The sequence below is a fragment of the Rana temporaria genome, chromosome 8 (genome assembly GCF_905171775.1).
Source record: "Rana temporaria chromosome 8, aRanTem1.1, whole genome shotgun sequence".
NCBI lineage: Eukaryota > Metazoa > Chordata > Amphibia > Anura > Ranidae > Rana > Rana temporaria.
The window spans coordinates 159,324,143-159,345,747 of record NC_053496.1 but is presented as its reverse complement, the minus strand read 5'-3'; the positions used below and the strand labels follow the sequence as shown (position 1 = coordinate 159,345,747).

At 45.2% G+C, this 21,605-nt stretch overlaps 1 protein-coding gene across 1 annotated transcript in view; it reads right to left on the bottom strand.

Moving 5' to 3' along the window:
• The window catches only part of ZDHHC5 (zinc finger DHHC-type palmitoyltransferase 5), a 99,461-nt gene that overhangs the window by 65,797 nt on the left and 12,059 nt on the right, over window positions 1-21,605 (bottom strand). The window contains exon 2 of the mRNA XM_040321022.1: window positions 15,601-16,089. Within this exon, the coding sequence (XP_040176956.1) occupies window positions 15,601-15,704 (104 nt within the window). The 5' untranslated portion in view covers window positions 15,705-16,089. The remainder of the gene's footprint in view (window positions 1-15,600; window positions 16,090-21,605) is intronic.

The following is a 21,605-nucleotide window of genomic DNA, read 5'->3' as shown; positions in this document are numbered from 1 at the left end:
AAATCTTCATAGGCGACGTTTAAAAAAAATCTACAGGTTGCATGTTTTGAGTTACAGAGGAGGTCTAGGGCTAGAATTATTGCTCTCGCTCTACCAATCGCGGTGATACCTCACATGTGTGGTTTGAACACCGTTTACATATGCGGGCGCTGCTCACGTATGTGTTCGCTTCTGCGCGCAAGCTCGTCGGGACGGGGCGCGTTTTCTGGCTCCTAACTTTTTTAGCTGGCTCCTAGATTCCAAGCAAATTTGTCAAACCCTGCTCTACCTTACTCATCTAAAAACTGACGGAACACAAACTAAATCATTCTTGGACAACAGATCTGATGATTGTGTGCTAGAAGGTCTAAAGGAATGCTGAGGAAATCTAACAAAGATACTGGCATTTATCACAAATTTTTCCTAAGAAAACTGAAACCCGACGTCATTTATCAAGTATTTGAGAAAACTTGGCAACGGTGTCCTATGTATTTTCTCAGCACAGGTTACAGATAAGGAAAATCACTCACAAATCATTACCAAAACCACACAAGTTACACATGGCGCTGTGTTTGTTGTCCGTTATGTACAGAGTGCTTTAGGCTGTGACTTGCATTTTGGGATGTTTGGAGGTCATTTATGAACTTTGTGACACGTACTTGACCTTTTTTTATCAGCTCATTATTATCCTAGTGTTATGCTTTTTAGATTGCCTATCTCTATACCCTTTTCTTCTACCTGCGAGATTATTCTCGTCATCCGCATCTAAGGGCTCTTGTCGTCCACCTTTTTGCTGTTGATTCTAAAGACATAGAATTCTATTAGGGTTGTCCCGATACCACTTTTTTAGGACCGAGTACAAGTACCGATACTTTTTTTTTTTTTATGTACTCGCCGATACCGAATACCGATATTTTTTTTTAAATGTGTCCACAAATGCAGCCATGTCCCCCACATATCTGCAGCCATGTCCCCCCATACAGTATATGCAGCCATGTCCCCCATACAGTATATGCAGCCATGTCCCCCCATACAGTATATGCAGCCATGTCCCCCCATACAGTATATGCAGCCATGTCCCCCATACAGTATATGCAGCCATGTCCCCCCATACAGTATATGCAGCCATGTCCCCCATACAGTATATGCAGCCATGTCCCCCCATACAGTATATGCAGCCATGTCCCCCATACAGTATATGCAGCCATGTCCCCCATACAGTATATGCAGCCATGTCCCCCCATACAGTATATGCAGCCATGTCCCCCATACCTGATGATGATGATGATGCCGATGCCCCGCGTTAATCATTGTGCGGCGAACATTACAGGCAGTTTTCGTTTCAATAGCAGTTTTCCCTGCCACGCCGTGTAAAGCAGGGGTTGACAAATTTGCTTGGAATCTAGGAGCCAGCTAAAAAAGTTAGGAGCCAGGAAACGCGCCCTGTCGCGACGAGCTTGCGCGCAGAAGCGAACACATACGTGAGCAGCGACCGCATATGTAAACGGTGTTCAAACCACACATGTGAGGTATCGCCGCGATTGGTAGAGCGAGAGCAATAATTCTAGCCCTAGACCTCCTCTGTAACTCAAAACATGCAACCTGTAGAGTTTTTTAAACGTCGCCTATGGAGATTTTAAAGGGTAAAAGTTTGTCTGCATTCCACGAGCGGACGTCATTTTGAAGCGTGACATGTTGGGTATCAATTTACTCGGCGTAATATTATCTTTCATGTTATTAAAAAAAATGGGGATGACAGAAAGTATTGCAACGATCGCCATTTTATTCTCTAGGGTGTTAGGATAAAAAATATATATAATGATTGGGGGTTCTAATTAGAGGGAAGAAGATGGCAGTGAAAATAGTGAAAAATTACATTAGAATTGCTGTTTAACTTGTAATACCAACAGCTCACCACCAGATGGTGCCAGCTCACAAAAAAAAAAAAAAAAAAATTTTTTTTTTTTTGCCCCCCCTTCCAAGCCAAGTCGCCAGGACCCTATTTCTAGTCGCCATGGCGACCTGGCGCCTGGGATTTGTCGACCCCTGGTGTAAAGGACACTCCCCCTTGCTCGGGATTGGACAGATCCGTCCAAGGGGGAGTGTGTCTATACACGGCGCGGCGGGCAAAACAGCTATTCAAACTAAAGGTGCCTGTAATGTTCGCCGCATGGTACCTACAGGCATACCCCGCTTTAAGTACACTCACTTTACATACACTCACAAGTAAGGACATACCTGCGAGTGTATGTAAAGTGCCTTACAAGTACTGTACGGACATTTTGCAGCCGCAGTAGAAGGAGCTAAAGCTACGAGAGCATACCCCACCCTGTTCCAGTGTGCCCCTGAGACCTCAACTACAGCTCTTGACACCCCCACTACAGTCCCTGACCCCCCACTACACCCTAGAAGTGAAAAAGGGTATTGTTTCACTTTAAGTACATTTTCGTTTTACATACATGCTCTGGTCCCGTTGTGTACTTAAAAGAGGGGTATGCCTGTATTTAGGTATCGGGGGTATTTGCGGGAGTACGAGTACTCCCGCAAATACTTGGTATCGGTCGCGATACTGGTATCGGGACAACCCTAAATTCTGTCACCCCAGTCTGATGTGTTTTTCAGTATGTACAGTATATTAGAGCATTGTTGTGAATGCACAGTGTGCCAACCTTCAGATAGGCAGCTCTACACATCTGTTATCCACACAATTTGTGCCAATTCCTAAAGAGGTTTATTTACTTGTCCCTTTCATGAATTTTACAGCACTTTAGATAGCAAGGCTAGGTCTTGTCTGTCGCCATATTCTCAGTACTCCCCTCAATTCCCATCTCTGAACGGTCTCGGCGCTTGGCTGGCAGACACGTGATGGCTTCTAGCACGTTCATCAAGACTTATGTACGTAGATTTGTCAGTATTTGACCCGCCCTTTTGGTAGGACAGGGTCTTTGTTTTCAGACTAAAAATATTGATGTACTGTAATTAGGGCTGTGGAAATTAAAGATTAATTCCTCGATTAATCGTAAATTCCTTTGATGTGTACTAGTGGTGTAACGGATCATAAATTATCCGTGATCTGAAAGGGTCACCATATGCGGATCGGCACACCACGTGATATCCACGGCTTTGGCCTAGCTCCCGGAGCGGCGGCCATCTTGGTCCACCCAGAAACGTTCTGACGTCATCACCCGGCCTCAACTGCTCATGCTCGGCTTCTCTGGTAAGACTAAGCAAGCACTCATCTTCCTATACAGTGGGGGGGGGGGGGGGGGGGGGGGGGGGGGGGGGGGGGGATGTGGATATTACAGTGGGGGGGAGGAGTATGTGGATATTACAGTGGGGACTATATGTGGTGATCCGAAAAACTTATGTGCATTATAGTTGATCGAAATTAGTCGATCGATTTATAAAATAAAAATAAAAAAATCGAACACGAAAATTTTAATCAGTAACAGCCCTGACTGTAATATGTATTTTTTTGTCTTATTTTAGACTATACATCTCAACCTTAAAGCAGTGGTTCACCCTTAATAACAACAATCTACCATTAAATCAAGCATAGTAGCGCGAGCTACAGTATGCCTTGATTTTATTTTTTTGGGCGCCGTACTCACAGTTTAATGTCGTAGTGAAGTTTCAGACTCCCCGCAGGGAATGGGCGTTCCTATGGAGAGGGAAGATGATTGACGGCCGGCTATGGCGCGTCACGCTTCCCGAAAACAACCGGAGTAGGTCTCGGCTCTTTACGGCGCTATACGGCGCCTGCGCACAGACTAGGCGCAGGCGCCGTGAAGAGCCAAGTCCTATTTCGGCTATTTCCGGAGAAGCGTGACGCGCCATAGCCGGCCGTCAATCATCTTCCCTATGCATAGGAACGCCCATTCCCCGAGTGGAGTCTGAAACTTCACTACGGGATTAAACTGTGAGTACGGGGCCAAAAAATAAAATGAAGGCATACTGTAGCTCGCGCTACTATGCTTGATTTAATGCTAGATTTTTTTTCTTTTTTTAGGGTGAACCCCCTCTTTAATCTTGAAGAAGCAGAACTTCCAGGAAAACCCATTAAATTGGAAGGTTAATCCCATTCGCAGTGCAATACTGCTTATACTGTTCACCATTACTATCGGTACAGAGGGAGCGATACGCTCTCTGGATGAGCTCTCTACAATAATAAAGTTTTATGGTGCTATACTATTAATCAGTTTGTTTAATCTAATTTGCAATAAAAGCAGATGTTTCAGAGGGCCACAGCCCGCCACAAGGCCCCAGCCCGCCACAAGGCCCCAGAGGGCCACAGCCCGCCACAAGGCCCCAGCCCGCCACAAGGCCCCAGAGGGCCACAGCCCGCCACAAGGCCGCAGAGGGCCACAGCCCGCCACAAGGCCGCAGAGGGCCACAGCCCGCCACAAGGCCGCAGCCCGCCACAAGGCCGCAGAGGGCCACAGCCCGCCACAAGGCCAAAAAAATATTTTGCCACACTTTTTAAAATTAAAGTGGTAGTATACACTGTACCTGAGGTGAAGGAGAAGTGCCGTCGGTGACGTCATCTCCGCTCGCGGCCGAGAGCAGAGATCTGCTGCCTACCTACAGAACATTCGCTGTAAATCATCTGCATGCTGTTTACATCGATTTTAAATGAGTGCTTCTATTTGTTTATTAAATTGTGCTGAATTTACTACACTATGGAGTTTGCATTTTACTTTCATTGAGAGTGGTCTGGATGAACCTTTTGCCGGACGTTTGGAGTGACCTTAGCTTCCCTGGATCCAGAGTGTGTGCTGCTGAGCTCTTATTACATCTAACAGGCTGGTTTAACCTGTTGTGAGGTGAGAAGCTAGTGTTACCTTCACTTTGGGTCTGCACAGCTACACTGGAGTATCGTGCGGTGGATTGCAGCACTAATTATATATAATTTTTTTTAAACACTATTTGCACCTTTTGGGAATTTTTGGAATCAAGCACCTTATCAACTGTATTATACACTACAATTTTTCTGCACCTTTTGATTATTCTATCAAGCGTTGGAATTTACTTGGAACACTGAATATCTTGAACTTTATTTATATATTTTTATATATATTTTCTTATGCCTGAACATTTATTTATTTTTATTTTAGCAAAAATGTACATTTTGTTTTGTTTCTTTTTTATTAACACTACTGAGAGGTTCCACTTTGTGTGTTTTTTGGACTACACATGATCATTATTATTCACGACATCACTGTTTTGCCGATAGCACTGGATTTATTATGGCTTGCAATTATTTTCACATTATTTATTGACTTTAAATAATTATTTTTAGTCTTCATTTCATTTTATCAATCTCACTATTCCCACCCTTCACATCTTAGTTGTGGATGCTATGAAGGGCTTTTGAGGAAAATATGAGTGGAACACATATATTGGATCCTTTGGTCAATATCCATACGTTGCTGTGCGTTATTTGACATCTACTTTAATTAAATTTTTTCCACTGGCAAGCGCCATTACACACCCCCCTTTTACATATGTCATTTGGTGCGTGAGCACTGTTTTGGTAGTGGCTGCTGCTTTCTTAACCACTTCCCGACCGCCTCATGTACATATACGTCAGCAGAATGGCACGGACAGGCACATGTACGTACCTGTACGTCCTCTGCTAGACGTGGGTGGGGGGTCCGATCGGGACCCCCCCCCGGTACATGCGGAGGTCGGGTCCGCTCGGGGAGCGATCCGGGACGACGGCGCGACTATTTGTTTTTAGCCGCGCCGTCGCGATCGCTCCCCGGAGCTGAAGAACGGGGAGAGCCGTGTGTAAACACGGCTTCCCCGTGCTTCACTGTGTCGGCGCATCGATCGCGTCATTCCCTTTATAGGGGAGACACGATCGATGACGTCATTCCTACAGCCACACCCCCCTACACTAGTAAACACACACAAAGTAAACCCTAACTCCTATAGCGCCCCCTGTGGTTAACTCCCAAACTGCAACTGTCATTTTCACAATAAACAATGCAATTTAAATGCATTTTTTGCTGTGAAAATGACAATGGTCCCAAAAATGTGTCAAAATTGTCCGAAGTGTCCGCCATAATGTCGCAGTCACGAAAAAAAACGCTGATCGCCGCCATTAGTAGTAAAAAAAAATAAAAATGCAAAAAAAACTATCCCCTATTTTGTAAACGCTATAAATTTTGCGCAAACCAACCGATAAACGATTATTGCGATTTTTTTTTACCAAAAATAGGTAGAAGAATACGTATCGGCCTAAACTGAGGAAAAAAAATGTTATATATGTTTTTGGGGGATATTTATTACAGCAAAAAGTAAAAAATATTGAATTTTTTTCAAAATTGTCGCTCTATTTTTGTTTATAGCGCAAAAAATAAAAACCGCAGAGGTGATCAAATACCACCAAAAGAAAGCTCTATTTGTGGGGAAAAAAGGACGCCAATTTTGTTTGGGAGCCACGTCGCACGACCGCGCAATTGTCTGTTAAAGCGACGCAGTCCCGAACTGTAAAAACCCCTTGGGTCTTTAGGCAGCAATATGGTCCGGGGCTTAAGTGGTTAATTTAGCATTATTTTAATTGTGTCGATATTTTAATTTTATTATTACTTAGTTGCCTATGGTTAGGTTGGTTTTGCGCATTAGTTCCCCCCTGTATACATACACTGTACTACCACTTTAACCTACAGGTAAGCCTATAATAAAGCTTACCTGTAGGTATAAAGACTGCAACGGCGCATGCGCAGCAGAGATCCTCGGCTAAAGGCCCGGCAGCCGCCGGACCTTGCCGGGGAGAAGTCTCCTGCGCGCATGTGCGGGAGTGACGACATCCCCGCTCCAACCAATCACAACGCTGGAGCGGCGATACCCGGAAGACACGCCGAGGAAAGATGACATCTCCCTCTGCGTGGACCAGGTAAGTTCCTCTCACCTCTAGCCGAGGTAAGTATTTCATAATGAGCTAGTATGCGGTGCATATTAGCTCATTATGGCTTTTTCTTTTCAGGTAAAAAAAAAAAAAAAAAAAAAAGAAGAAAAGACAGCGGGTTTACTACCGCTTTAATATTTCAGGACCGAACTAAATGTTTATCATTGGCTGACAGCTGATCACATGGTAAAGGGTCGGGATCGGCCCCTTACTGGGATCGGTGATCACCCGAGTCTCAGTGACTCGGGTGATCATAGTGCGCGCCTCCCTGCAAGGGAGCGTGCGAAGGGGAGGTTGTCTATTGACGGCCTCCCGGATTTTCAGGTCCGCCCTGTAGCCGTCATTTGGCTATAGCGCGGGCCTCAAGTAGTTAAATAACAAACATGTTAAACCTATAGACCAGAGACTGCAGGCCAGTTCACACCAGACGCAGTTTCGTGCACTTTTTTTCTGCACTAAATATGAATGCATGGTGTTTTCCATGTATTCCAATGGCTCTAGTTTACACCACGCTGTCAGTTTTCAGTGCAGAAACCAACCAGAAACTGAATGTATGGTGTGAACCAGAGACATTGGAATACATAGAAAACACTGTGCATGCATTTTTAGTGCAGGAAAAAAGCACACGGAACTGCGTCTGGTGTGAACTAGCACTTAGGCAAAAACCTTTTCTTAAAAAGCGCTTGTAAATTGCTGGGTGCCTTTTTTCCCCCTCTAACCTGCAAGATAAAGCCATAATGTGCTAGAATGCATTGCATACTAGCACATTATGTGAAATGTACCTGATAAAGCATTCCAGCGATGTGATCACTGGAGGCCACTTGCATCTTCACCCATCTTCCTTCTGGGTCCGCGGACTCCAGCCGAGTGAATATCCGGAAGGCGCAATGACGTTACACCCGTGCATGCTCAGGGGAGCTCCCGTTTACAGGCTAAGGATTCTGAAAGAACGTCCCGGATGGCCGTTCCTTCAGAGCGTATGCACAGATGATGTCATCAGCTGCATATAAAGTAAAGATTTCCTACAACGATTCATGTTTATTAGATATTTACAGTACCTATAGGCAAGCCTCATAGGTACAAAGTGAAAAAGACTGAAGTTTACAACCACTTCAAGTGAATGCAAACTTTTTGTTTTGAATAGAGTAGGGAAGGCTTAAATCCCCCTGTCAAGTTATTTGCTGTATCCTGGAAGGAAGATTTCCCTTAACGTCCCGTTCCTTGAGACACAACAGGAAATAAGAGATCTTTACTAAAGCCGTAGATTGAAATTCAGTCAACTGGGACCATCCAAATTTCCATCCATGTATGGGCAGGAAGGTTCTCTGCCGATCGACATCTGTACAACTTCCCTGTCTGCTGAAATGTGTGGATTGGGGCAATTGAATAAGTTGTATTTCATTCAACCCACTGGTTGAATGAAAAAATAAAAAGACTTCTCTATGGGCTACGTAGGTGAGGGGCTTCCTTGTCCTTTGTAATCACTTTAACCACTTAAGCCCCGGACCTTTAGGCAGCTAAATGCCCAGGCCAGGTTTTGCGATTCGGCACTGCGTCGCTTTAACAGACAATTGCGCGGTCGTGCGACATGGCTCCCAAACAAAATTAGCGTCCTTTTTTCCCCCACAGATAGAGCTTTCTTTTGGTGGTATTTGATCACCTCTGTAGTTTTTTATTTTTTGCACTATAGACAACAATAGAGCGACAGTTTTGAAAAAAATGCAATATTTTTTACCTTTTGTAATAAATAAATATCGCCCAAAAACATATATAAAAAAAAAAATTTCCCTCAGTTTAGGCCGATAAGTATTCGTCGACCTATTTTTGGTAAAAAAAAAAAAAAAAAAAAATCGCAATAAGCGTTTATCGATTGGTTTGCGCAAAATTTATAGCGTTTACAAAATAGGGGATAGTTGTATTGCATTTTTATAAATTTTTTTTTTTTTTTACTATTATGGCGGCGATCAGCGATTTTTTTCGTGACTGCGACGTTATGGCAGACACTTCGGACAATTTTGACACATTTTTGGGACCATTGTCATTTTCACAGCAAAAAATGCATTTAAATTGCATTCTTTATTGTGAAAATGACAGTTGCAGTTTGGGAGTTAACCACAGGTGGCGCTGTAGGAGTTAGGGTTCACCTCGTGTGTGTTTACAACTGTAGGGGGGTGTGGCTGTAGGACTGACGTCATCGATCGAGTCTCCCTATAAAGGGGATCACTCGATCGATGCACCGCCATAGTGAAGCACGGGGAATCCGTGTTTACGCTCCGGGGAGCGATCGCGACGGAGCGGCTATAAACGAATAGCCGCGCCGTCGTCCCGGATCGCTCCCCGAGGGAACCCGACCGCCGCATGTAGCGGAGGGGGGGTCACGATCGGACCCCCCACCCGCTAGAAGGCAAGGACGTACATGTACACCCATCTGCCTGTACGTGCCATTCTGTGGACGTACATATACATGCGGCGGTCGGGAAGTGGTTAAAGTGAATAACTCCGCACCAAGCCACTATATGGACCACTTATGTATTTAAATATGCAGCGATATCACCTCACTTTTAATTTTTTTTAAAGTGCATTTTGTGCATGTACTCGAGGAGTTGGGAGGCCTCCCCCAGAGGCAATCTGCCACCTTTCTCCATGCCCCGGGTGGCAATGGCGGGTGTGTGAGGGGGTCCTCCCACACAGCCCGCCCTACCTGCTCCGCTTTGAAGCCCAACGGGGCAGAGGGACTCCCTATAAGGGAGTGAGAGGATTTGCCCGCTCAACCAGCCCCGTTAGTCCTTCGCCTCTCTTTTTTAGAGACCGCGTGGTCAAAGTGCGTGCATGTTAACCCAATTTCGAGTGCGTGTAAGTGCGGAGGTTTTTGTGGGAGGGGGGTCGGCATACTAAGCGCAGGCTTACCTCGCATAGCACACCCACCGGGAGCCGGGCTGAGACCACCAAACTCAATTCACATGTAGCCGAGACCGGGATCCGAACCCCTAGCTGCAGAGGTGAATGGCTTGTCAGCGCAGTGCCAATCGCGTTGAGCCACCGCAGCTCCCTTCACCTCACTTTTACAAGTGCGATGGAAGTCTCTCTGCCAAGGAGCCATGCACAGTATCGGTAAATTCATTCATTTATCCACAGGACGGTGCAGGAAAGTTGGGGAAGAAGGGACAGTTAGAGGGGGTTCAGGGAATGAGACCATTTTTCTTATTGCATATGTGCCAGATGAAATATAGTCAGAAAGGCAATCCAAGCCTTTAAAACGTGTGATCTGAACATAAAAGAGTCCCAGATGAACAAATAAGAGTACAGAGTAAAACAAATACCCAGTCCCCCCCCCCCCCCCCCCCCCCCCCCGCCATATTTTTCAGGGGCCAAGGAAGAACCCAGAGGTGGAGCATCTTACTATTGCCGCTGCTTGTGTGATTGGGATGTGTACTACGCCAATCCCTGCTGACCCTGTTCTCCTATTCATCCCATGTGATTGGCACAGTACTCATCCCACCGACAAAAGCGGCAGCAGTAAGATGCTCTGCCTCAAGGTTCTTCCTTAATCTCTGCAAAGTGCCGGAAGAGAGTCTGGAGGGGAAAGTAGAGTGGAAGTTGTCATTCCGGTGTAGATTTAGCCCAGTGACAGCCTGCCAGAATAGGTGGGATCTGCAACAGCAACCCACCTGCACAGCTCTGATGGGGGGAACATATCTGTATTATACATTACAGCCCCTGTACTGTGCCCACTTACCCTACCCCTGTACTGTGTCCACTTGCCCTCCCCCTGTACTGTGTCCACTTGCCCTCCCCCTGTACTGTGTCCACTTGCCCTCCCCCTGTACTGTGCTCTCCTGTGTACCATCCTGACCCCCCCCCCCCATACTGCACCCTCCTTTTTCCCTGTAAGTTTGTAAATTATGTTTTGTTTGTGTCTGATAATGATTTTTGTGTATTTTTACACAATTTTTTTTAGGGGGGCTGTACAGGGCCCGTGATTTCAAACAGCAGCTTTGTATACCGTACACCTGTATAAGCCCCCGTTCACACCTAGGCGTATATACGCCTGTAGTGCGACGCCGCTGCAGCCCCGAGACACCAGAGGGGTGATTTAACATGCACCTCTATGGAGATGGTTCACATCTCCACGCCAATCGCCTGCCGCCTGAAAAAAAGTCCCGGACCTTTTATTCAGGCGGCTTTCGGCATAGGAGATGTGAACCATCTCCATAGAGGGGGTGAAGGCTGCATTCACAATCGCGGCGTTTTGTCGCCGTAAATCGCGGTACAAAACGCCGCTATTTGTCGCCGCAATTTGTGGGACAAAACGCCCCGATTTTGTACGCCGAGGTGTGAATGCAGCCTCAGGGAACGTGTACGTGTCAGTATGTTTGCATGTGCATGTGGTTCTTATGTGGGGAGCCCCCCCATTTATGTTATATGCATGGTTTATGTATACATGGCTGTGTGCGCGCGCGCATAAGTGTGGTTGTATTTATGTTTGTGTGCGTGTATGATGTCTACCACTCCTCACGTACACAAAAGTTTTGTATATTTACGCTAGTAGTTTTGTTGCGAGTATGTGGTGTATGGGTTGGGGTCATTGGCGGTAGTCATGCATTGCTTATATAGATAACTTGGTAGATATGGGTTGATCTTACTTGGCCGATTTGTATCCTATAATTAGGGTTGTCCCGATACCACTTTTTTAAGACCGAGTACTTTTTTTCCAAGTACTCGCCGATACCGAATACTGATACGTTTTTTTAATCTCATGTGACAGCGGCACATGTGACAGCAATTTTTTTTTTTTTATCTTTAAGGCTCCATTCACACCTAGGCGTTTTTACGCCCGACGCTATTGCAGCCCGAAATACACTGGAGGGGTGATTTAACATTGTCGGCTATGGAGATAGTTCACATCTGAAGCTTAAAACAAGCCCCTGACCCTTTTTTTCAGGCGGCTTCGGTGTTCGGCCATAGCCGACAATGTGTATCACCCCTCCAGCGAAAACCGGGGCTAAAAAACGCTGCGTTTTGTCGCGGCAAATCGCAGGACAATACGCCGCGTTCAGGTGTGAATGTAGCCTAACAATGTTTATTTTTTTATTTATAATGCTTTTTTTTTTTTTTTTTTTTTTTAAGTGAGGGGGGGGGGGGTTAGTGTGTTTTTTCTTTTATTTTTTTATTATTTTCTACAATAATTGTTTTTATTCTTTTTTTTTTCCCCATCCCTGTTGGGGGGCTTTGGTGAGATATCAGGGGTCTTGACAAACCTCTGACATCTCCCCTTAGAGACAGAGAAAGGGACTAGGGACACATGTTCCCCAGTCCCTTTCTCAGCAGCATCAGCTGCGCTGAAAATGAAAGGAGAGAAGACAGCCGCTTCTCCTCATTCATAAACTGAAACATTGTAATCACAGTTTACAATGTTTCAGTTATGTGAATGGACAAAGTCATCACTGACTCTGTACATTCGGAGCAGTAAGGAGCCGGATTTACCGTCTCCTACCGCCACTCTCCATCCTGACAGTTCCAGAGGGTGGAGGAGGAGCACGGAGAGAGAAACACAGGGGGGACACGGAGAGAGGGAGAAAGAAAAACATGGGGGGGGGGGGGGGGGGACACTGAGGGAGTGAGAAAGAGAAACACAGCGGGGGACATGGAGGGAGGGAGACTGCAGCAAAAACGGAGGGGGGCTGGAGGAGGACACGGGACAGTCAGCGGTGATCGTGTGTGGGGGAGTTGCCAGCACCGATCACCGCTGATTTTAAAGCAGCTGAAAGCTGGGGGGGGGGGGGGAAGCAGAGAAATTACTTTTAAATCTATACAGCGGTGATCGGTGCTTGTAACTTCTCCACGCACTGATCACCGCTGACTGTACAAGTATCGGGTGAAGCATCGGGAGCATTTGCCCAAGTGCAAATGCTTGGCATCGGTCCCGATACCGATACTAGTATCGGGACAACCCTACCTAGAAGTATTAATATTTCAGACATACAAGTTTTACCTGCCTGTATCTGCCTAGGGCACGGTCCAGTGTCCAGACGACATTGTCCCAAGTTCTGGCACTATATGGTCGCGCGTCGACAGGATCTCCTCCCGCACTGGCAGCAACATTATATAGCCAATTTATGATGAATTGGGTGAGCACATTTCTAGTTAATGCAGTTGTTATGCCATCATTATTGAATTAATTGATCTATTTTGTGATGTGACCAGAATATCTCTTCGAAATTTGATGTTAATAAAGATGCATATTGTGTTTTCCCTGAAGAAGCAGCGCTGCGAAATGCGTTGGATTACTCTATGCACATGAACAAGTATTGGCTTATATTAGCAATGCAATTATGCACATCTACATGTTTGTATGATATACTTGTATGGTTTCTACAATAAGTTACATTTTTTGAATATATTTGTTCACCCGACAATCTCACACCCTTCAAAGTCCTACTTTCCCTCTGGGTAGGGAGTTTCTCCCATTTATTCCCAAGTTTATCTCTTATTGTATCCAATACAGCAGGGATATGCAATTAGCGGACCTCCAGCTGTTGCAGAACTACAAGTCCCATGAGGCATAGCAAGACTCTGACAGCCATAAGCATGACACCCAGAGGCAGAGGCATGATGGGACTTGTAGTTTTGCAACAGCTGGAGGTCCGCTAATTGCTTATTCCTGGAATACAGGATGTGGGTGTGAGATACGTCTTTGGAACTGGTTCCATTTTATTCTAGAATTACATACAGAACCACAACCTGTACATTGCAAAATTCATCAAGAACAAAAAGAAAACTTTTTGAAGGAGAAGCTTTATCATAATTTTACATTTTCACAATTCAATATTGACTTCCAAGGGGTTACAACTGGAATCAGTTTCCATGGTCCTAGGTGACCTGGCCTAGCACATCAGACTAAGGCCGGCCACACGTGACGTGTGTCCAGAGAAATACCAACCATTAACAAGATTTCCTTATAAAAAGTCAAGTAAATAATGGCTTCCCAACACTGATCTGTATATCAGCAGCTAGTGCACCATCCAGGTGGTTTAGGACCCGGAGGAGAGAGGTTCTCTGAGAAAACTCAGATTTTACAGTATTGACCTGGAGGGGGATAAAAAAAAAAAAAGTGCACAGCCGCGGCTTCGGCCTAGTCCACCGCGATCGTGGGAAAAAGCCGCGGACTAGGCTGAAGCCTCGCCTAAAAAAATCCTGCCCGCAGCTCGCCGCGATCCTGGGAAAAGGCCACGGCGTCCGGCCCTGCGGCCTTTTCCCAGGATCGTGGCGAGCTGCGGGCAGGATTTTTTAGGCAAGGCCGTGGCTTCGGCCTAGTCTGCGTAGTGCCGGGTCTATGGGGGGGGGGGGGAAGAAAAAAAAAAATCGATTTGATCTCCCAACTCTATTCAAGCCGATTTTTTCCCCCAGCCCTAAAAGAGTGACACTAAAACTAAACCTATGACCAGGAGTCATCCTGATGAAGACTGTAAACCAGCATCCTCAACTTGAAGAGCATGCTGGTTAGTAGGGATGTCCCGATACTCATCACACAAATTGGTTTCTCCTACTGGATCTTGGATCACTACAAGCTGGAAAAAGGAACCACGAGTGCGACAGGGGGAAAGGGTATTCAACCCTGGAATGGCATGTCTCCTCTTCTACTTGTGCCGACAGGGTCACTTTAAGAGAAACCCCATTAAGAAATATGAAAGCTGCCATTTCTAGCCTCCTCCTGACAATACTAGTAGCCTGGCTTTCCATTCAATAACCTGGCTTGATTATTTTCTCTTTAACCACTTAAGGACCACCTCCTACACATTTACGTCGGCAGAATGGCACGGCTGGGCACAAGCACGAACACGTACGTCCTCTTTAAATGCCCAGCCGTGACCGTGGGACCCGATCGCCGCTGGAGTCCCGCGATCGGTCCCCGGAGCTGAAGAACGAGGAGAGGTGTGTGTAAACACAGCTTCCCCGTTCTTCACTGTGGCGCTGTCATTGACCGTGTGTTCCCTGATATAGGGAAACACGATCAATGACATCACAAGTCCAGCCCCGCCCCCCTACAGTTAGAAACACATATGAGGTCACACTTAACCCCTTCAGTGCCCCCTAGTGGTTAACTCCCAAACTGCAATCATCATTTTCACAGTAAACAATGCATTTGGATATTTATTATAGCAAAAAAGGAAAAAATATTGAATTTTTTTCAAAATTGTCGCTCTATTTTTGTTTATAGCGCAAAAAATAAAACCGCAGAGGTGATCAAATACCACCAAAAGAAAGCTCTATTTGTGGGGGGGGGGGGGGGAAAGGACGCCAATTTTGTTTGGGAGCCAATTGTCAGTTAAATCGATGCAGTGCCGAATCGCAAAAAACTGGCCAGGTCCTTTACCTGCATTTTGGTCCGGGTATTAAGTGGTTAAATGACCCAAAACAAGTGTGAAGCAAGTTAAATCAGATCTGCAGAACTGATTGGTCCGCGAACCAAAACCGAACTTCAAGCGAGCCAGAAAATGTTGACTTTTCAGAAGTCTGCCAGCAATAGCAGTCTCTACATTTCCATTATTACACCTGTAAGGTCAGCATTCATTTCTCTCCGCACAATGTGTCCCCGAATCATCCATGGCAACTAGTAATATCCGTGCAAAGTGAAGAATCAGACAAATGAGGAGAACAAATGTAATTACACACTTCGAGAAAAGGTGTGAGTGACTTGTGAGACTTACGTGAAAGCGAAGAAGAGCGTCGTGGAGCCCACCAGAAACACAGTTGCTGCGGTCACAGGGATGTACTTGCTGGGTTTGAAAGACTTGACAGTTCCTGCAGGCATCGTGGAGATGGGAGGAGGGCACTAGGGTGTACAGCATATCCCCACGCAGCACTTGTAGGCAATGGGAGAAATAGATTTGAAATGAGATGTGGGGAACGGGCAGCTCTACAGAAGCTATTGAATAAGCCCCGGCATGATAAATCAAAGGGGCTTGCAGGCAGCTGCTAATAATTCGGGGGCCGATGAGGGTGAAAAAGCCTCCCCTCCTCCAAATCTCCAGAGTGAGGGGAGCGTACAATGTCTTGCAACCCTTTGCCCCCTCCCCTTATTAGTCCGTCTCCCTCCTTGCGCTAATCCCCTGGTAATCCATGTGGCTGATGACACTCGGGGGGGGGCGGGGGTTCAGGCCGTAGGCTGGTGCTGCACTCCTGGATTAATTCACAACCTGTGAAAAACAAATCAGTAGAACAATCACAACGTGGAAAAACATACAAAAGGAAGAAGATACTACATTGGTATTAGAGAAAGCACTGAGCATGGTTACATAAAAGACACAGAAAAGAAAAATCTTAGACACAACAAGGAAAATCCCCTCTTAAGCAGAAGTCATCAGAACAGGCGTCCTGATTGGAAGATTTCCTCCTGTTTCGGCGACAATAACAATTTCATTTTGCCGAAACTTGGAGACAATGGTCACCAGACAAAGGGCTCATTGACATTTTATTGTGCGCCGACAAATCCCCGCCAATAACCTGGAGTTGTAACAATATAAAAAGTTGCCAATCTGGTTCATCCACAGGCAGTATCAAGCGATATTGATCCCTATACACTCCCCTCCCCCACTGCATACAGTCAGTTCCTGCACCCGCCTTTCACGCTACCCTCTGCTCACTCACAGAATATCCACTTAAAGCGGCGCTCCAAAAGGGGAGGTTCCCCTTTAATCGCCGCATGTAGATATACGTCGGCAGAATGGCACGGACAGGCACATTGGCGTACTTGTACGTCCCTGCCTTTCCGCGTGTCGGGGGTCCGATCGGGACCCCCCCCCCGCTACATGCGGCGGTCGGATTTCCACGGGGAGCGATCCGGGACGACGGCGCGGCTATTCGTTTATAGCCGCTCTGTCGCGATCGCTACCCGGAGCTGAAGAACGGGGAGAGCCGTATGTAAACACGGCTTCCCCGTGCTTCACTGTGGCGGCGCATCGATCGAGTCATCCCTTTTATAGGGAGACTCGATCGATGACGTCAGTCCTACAGCCACACCCCCCTACAGTTGTAAACACACACTAGGTGAACACTAAATCCTACAGCGCCCCCTGTGGTTAACTCCCAAACTGCAACTGTCATTTTCACAATAAACAATGCAATTTAAATGCATTTTTTGCTGTGAAAATGACAATGGTCCCAAAAATGTGTCAAAATTGTCCGAAGTGTCCGCCATAATGTGGCAGTCACGAAAAAAAAAAAAAAAAAAAACAAGAAAAAAAAAAAAAACGCTGATTGCCGCCATTAGTAGTAAAAAAAAATAATAATAATAAAAATGCAATAAAACTATCCCCTATTTTGTAAACGCTATAAATTTTGCGCAAACCAACCGATAAATGATTATTGCGATTTTTTTTACCAAAAATAGGTAGAAGAATACGTATCGGCCTAAACTGAGGAAAAAAAAATTTTATAAATGTTTTTGGGGGATATTTATTATAGCAAAAAGTAAAAAATATTTTTTTTTTTAAATTGTCGCTCTATTTTTGTTTATAGCGCAAAAAATAAAAACCGCAGAGGTGATCAAATACCACCAAAAGAAAGCTCTATTTGTGGGGAAAAAAGGACGCCAATTTTGTTTGGGAGCCACGTCGCACGACCGCGCAATTGTCTGTTAAAGCGACGCAGTGCCGAATTGTAAAAACCCCTTGGGTCATTTAGCAGCATATTGGTCCGGTCCTTAAGTGGTTAAGTACGCCTCCTCCTCCACTTTTGGCATGTAATTTTTTTTTGGGGGGGCCAACTTAGTTTTGACAAGTAACTATTCCAACTTCCACTTGATCTCCCCATCCCTCCCTGCAGTCATGTGGAACACGTCACAGATGACTGCCGGACAATTCAGGACACACAGCACGACTCGCGTATGCGTAGTGCATACTCGGCTGTGAAGCCGCAAACGGTCACAGCTGGGTGTCCATATTTGAAATGCCGGTGATCTGCCAATATGGTTCCGGCTATCAGGATGGTTCCTGTTAGGACTGCGCAGGCGCAATCCTTGCCGACGGAAATCCCCGAACCTCGGCCGGCATCCAGGGCGACGTGGAATTTGAGGAAAGTGGCCAGTCGGCCTCAAGTCCTTGCGTCGCTCGGACGGCTCGCTCGGCCTCCTGGCTTTTTTTTTTTTCTTTTTAACATCCTCAAATCCACGGGGATGTTAAGGAATGAGCCTGGATGCTGGCCGAGGTTCGGAGATTTCCTTTGGCAAGAATTGCGCCTGCGCAGTCCTTACAGGAACCATCTGGATAGTGGGACAATACTAACAAGTCACCGGCGCTGGGGAGAGAAGAGGCAGACAGGCGATGGCTCAAGGGAGGACATCGCTGGATCACGGGACAGGCGAGTGTGTGTGTTTATTACAGTTTTTGTAGCTGCAGACTTTAAAACAAAGAAATGAACAGAGCTCTTCTTTAACCACTTGCTTACTGGGCACATAGACCCCCTTCCTGCCCAGGCGAAAATTCAGCTATCAGCACTGTCGCGCTTTGAATGACAATTGCGCGGTCGTGCGACGTAGCTCCCAAACAAAATTGACATCCTTTTACCCCCACAAATAGAGCTTTCTTTTGATGGTATTTGATCATCTCTGCGATTTTTATTTTTTGCGCTATAAACATAAAGCGACAATTTCGAAAAAAAATGCAATATTTTTTATTTTTTGCTATAATAAATATCCCCCAAAAATGTATAAAAAACGTTTTCCTCAGTTTAGGCCGATACGTATTCTTCTACCTATTTTTGGTTAAAAAAAAAATATGCAATAAGCATAATTTTTTTTTTTACTACTAATGGCGGCGATCAGCGATTTTTTGCGTGACCGCGACATAAAATTTGATCATCTCTGCGGTTTTAATTTTTTGCGCTATAAACATAAATAAAGCGACAACTTTAAAAAACAAACAAAAAAAAACTCTTACTTTTTGCTATAATAAATATCCAATTTAATTTTTTTTATTTTTTTTTTAAACAATTTTTTTTCTCAGTTTAGGCCGATACGTATTCTTCTACATATTTTTTATTAATTTTTTTAACCAAAATTGCAATAAGCGTATAGTGATTGGTTTGCGCAAATGTTATAGCGCCTACAAAATAGGGGATAGAACTGACATTTTTTTTATTTATTAGTAATGGCAGCGATCTGCGATTTTTGTCAGGACTGCGATATTACGGCAGACACATCGGACACTTTTGACACATTTTTGGGAGGGTTCACATTTATACAGCGAACAGTGCTATAAAAATGCACGAATTACTGTATAAATGTGACTGGCAGGGAGGGGGTCAACACTAGGGAGCGATCAAGGGGTTAATGTGTTCCCTGCTAGGTGATTCTTACTGTGGGGGGGAGGGGACTGACTGGGGGAGGTGACCGATGGTTGTCCCTATGTACAAGGGACCAAGCATCGGTATCCTCTCCCTGACATGAGGTGGAGCTCTGTGTCTACACATCGCGGCCGCCAGGCACACGCATCGGCACCTGAGTGACGCAGCAGGCGCGCACGCCCCCCCCAGCGGCGGAAGGCCGTATATTGACGGCCTCCTGGCATTTTCGAGCCACCTTGTGGCCTTAAAAATTTGATGCCCGGATGGGAAGTGGTTAAGGACCAGGAGTTTACCAACACCATTTGTTTACATGTAAAAAAAAAAAAATCAACAGAGACTCTAAATGGCAATTTTGTTTATGTCACATGGTATTTGCGCAAAGGTTCTTTACTATAATTATTGTTCTCGCTATAGCACTCGCAGCGATACCTCATGTGTGTGGTGCCAACACCTACCGTTTACATATGCATGTGCGACCTATGTATGCGTTCACTTCTGTGCAGAGGGACTGTGGGGGGGAGTTAAAAAAAAAAAAAAAAAAAATTTTTAATTATTTACATTTTTAAACTGCCCCTTTAAAAAAAATGTACTCACTTTTATGCCCATCATAAGAAATGTAAACGTCGCTTGTGATAGAAATAAGGGATGAGAGGATCACTTTATGGAGACCCCAGATCTCTACTCTACCATTAAAAGCATCAGGATTATTAAAAAAAAAAAAAAAAGGCAGTGAGAACGGCAAGCCAGAGAAACACCAGCGAGCGGAAGGGGGGGGGGGGGGGGGGGAGAGACAACCACTTCCGCTCAGGCCGCCTAGGAAGTTTTCCTCTCCCTCTGCAATCTTCTGGGACATGTCATAGGCCCCAGAAGATTGCCCAGTCATTGAGGAGGCGCAGAGTGACTCACACATGCGCAGTGCACACCCAGCTGTCACAGCCGGGTGCCCACACTTGCAATGCCGGCGCGAGACATGGAAGAGAATCGAGGGTTTAGGTGGCTGCAAAACCCACACACAAAAAACGTCTGGAACTCCACTTTAAGTCCCCTTTCACACTGAAACGTTTTTACAGAGTTTTAGCGTTAAAAATAGCGCTCATAAAACGCACTCAATGCATCTCAATGGACCCTTTCACACCGATTCCTGCAAGCAGCATCTTTGGAGCAGCTTTTGAGCGCTGAAAAAAAACGCTCCAAAAACGCCCCTCTCCATTGAAATGAATTGAAAAGCGCTGTAAAAACGCCTTGCCCTTTCACACCGAGGCACTGCAAAAACACCCTAAAACTTTAGGGTCTTAGTGGTGCTTTACCAGCACATTGGGATTGCAGATGAGGCTTCGCTCGAAAAACGCTGTAATAACCAGGGCTGTGGAGTCGGTAGATAAATGTTCCGACTCCTCAGTTTTATGTACTTCCGACTCCGACTCCGACTCCTCTGTATTAATATGCGAATGTATTTTATACATTCCTTGAGGGAAAGAAACGCAACCTACCACAGGACTACTGGCTGGGAAGCCAACAGTCTACTGTATTGCACAGTTTAAGCAAAAGACAAACACAATGAAAACAATCAAGTGGCTGGATAGTAGCAGCAGGCATAAACATCAGGAACAGGATCTTTACCAGTTCAAAAATAGAAACCACATTATTTGGTTGTTTTAGAACAAAAACAAAGCTCATCTATAATGAACCAAAAACAAAATCTGCAAAACCTAGAAATGGTTTATATTAATCTTGAAATGTAGTTCTAGGCTTAGCAAATGCAAATCAATTCAATGTAGAGTTCTAAGGAAGAGAATTGCCTCTGCCAGATCCTCTTTCATAGAGGCTCTTAAGTCAGACTTTATGATTTTTAGGGCTGAAAATAATCTTTCGACACTGATTTGGGTGGGTGGCATTGCAGTAACTATTCTGGCCACATCACTAACGATCTCTGGATAAACAAGGATGGCTTCTTCAACAGTAAGTTTTGATGAGCGATCATACTTTTCAACTTCTTTTAGTGCTTTAAAAACTCCTGTTGGAATTTTTTTATTTGGACACTTACTGGTTCTCTAACATGCGTTCCCTGTAAAAGCAGAACACAACACTATGGAAAGTATAAGTATTGCAGCTCCTAATTGTGCGTTGCGTGCCATATAGTGAAGCACATGAAAAGCATGCTTCTTTACGGTCACTTAACGTGTTCGTTTTGCGGTTACGTGAGGCACTGCATGCATTGGTCTTTATTCTTACAGTAGAGAAGTCATTAATTATAACTTTTTGTGAATTGGGACATTTAAACTTGCTTTTTTTTTTTTTTTATTCCAATCTAAATTTAGTAGGAGTCGGAGTCGGTGCATTGTTTGCCGACTCCAGGTACCCAAAATTTCCC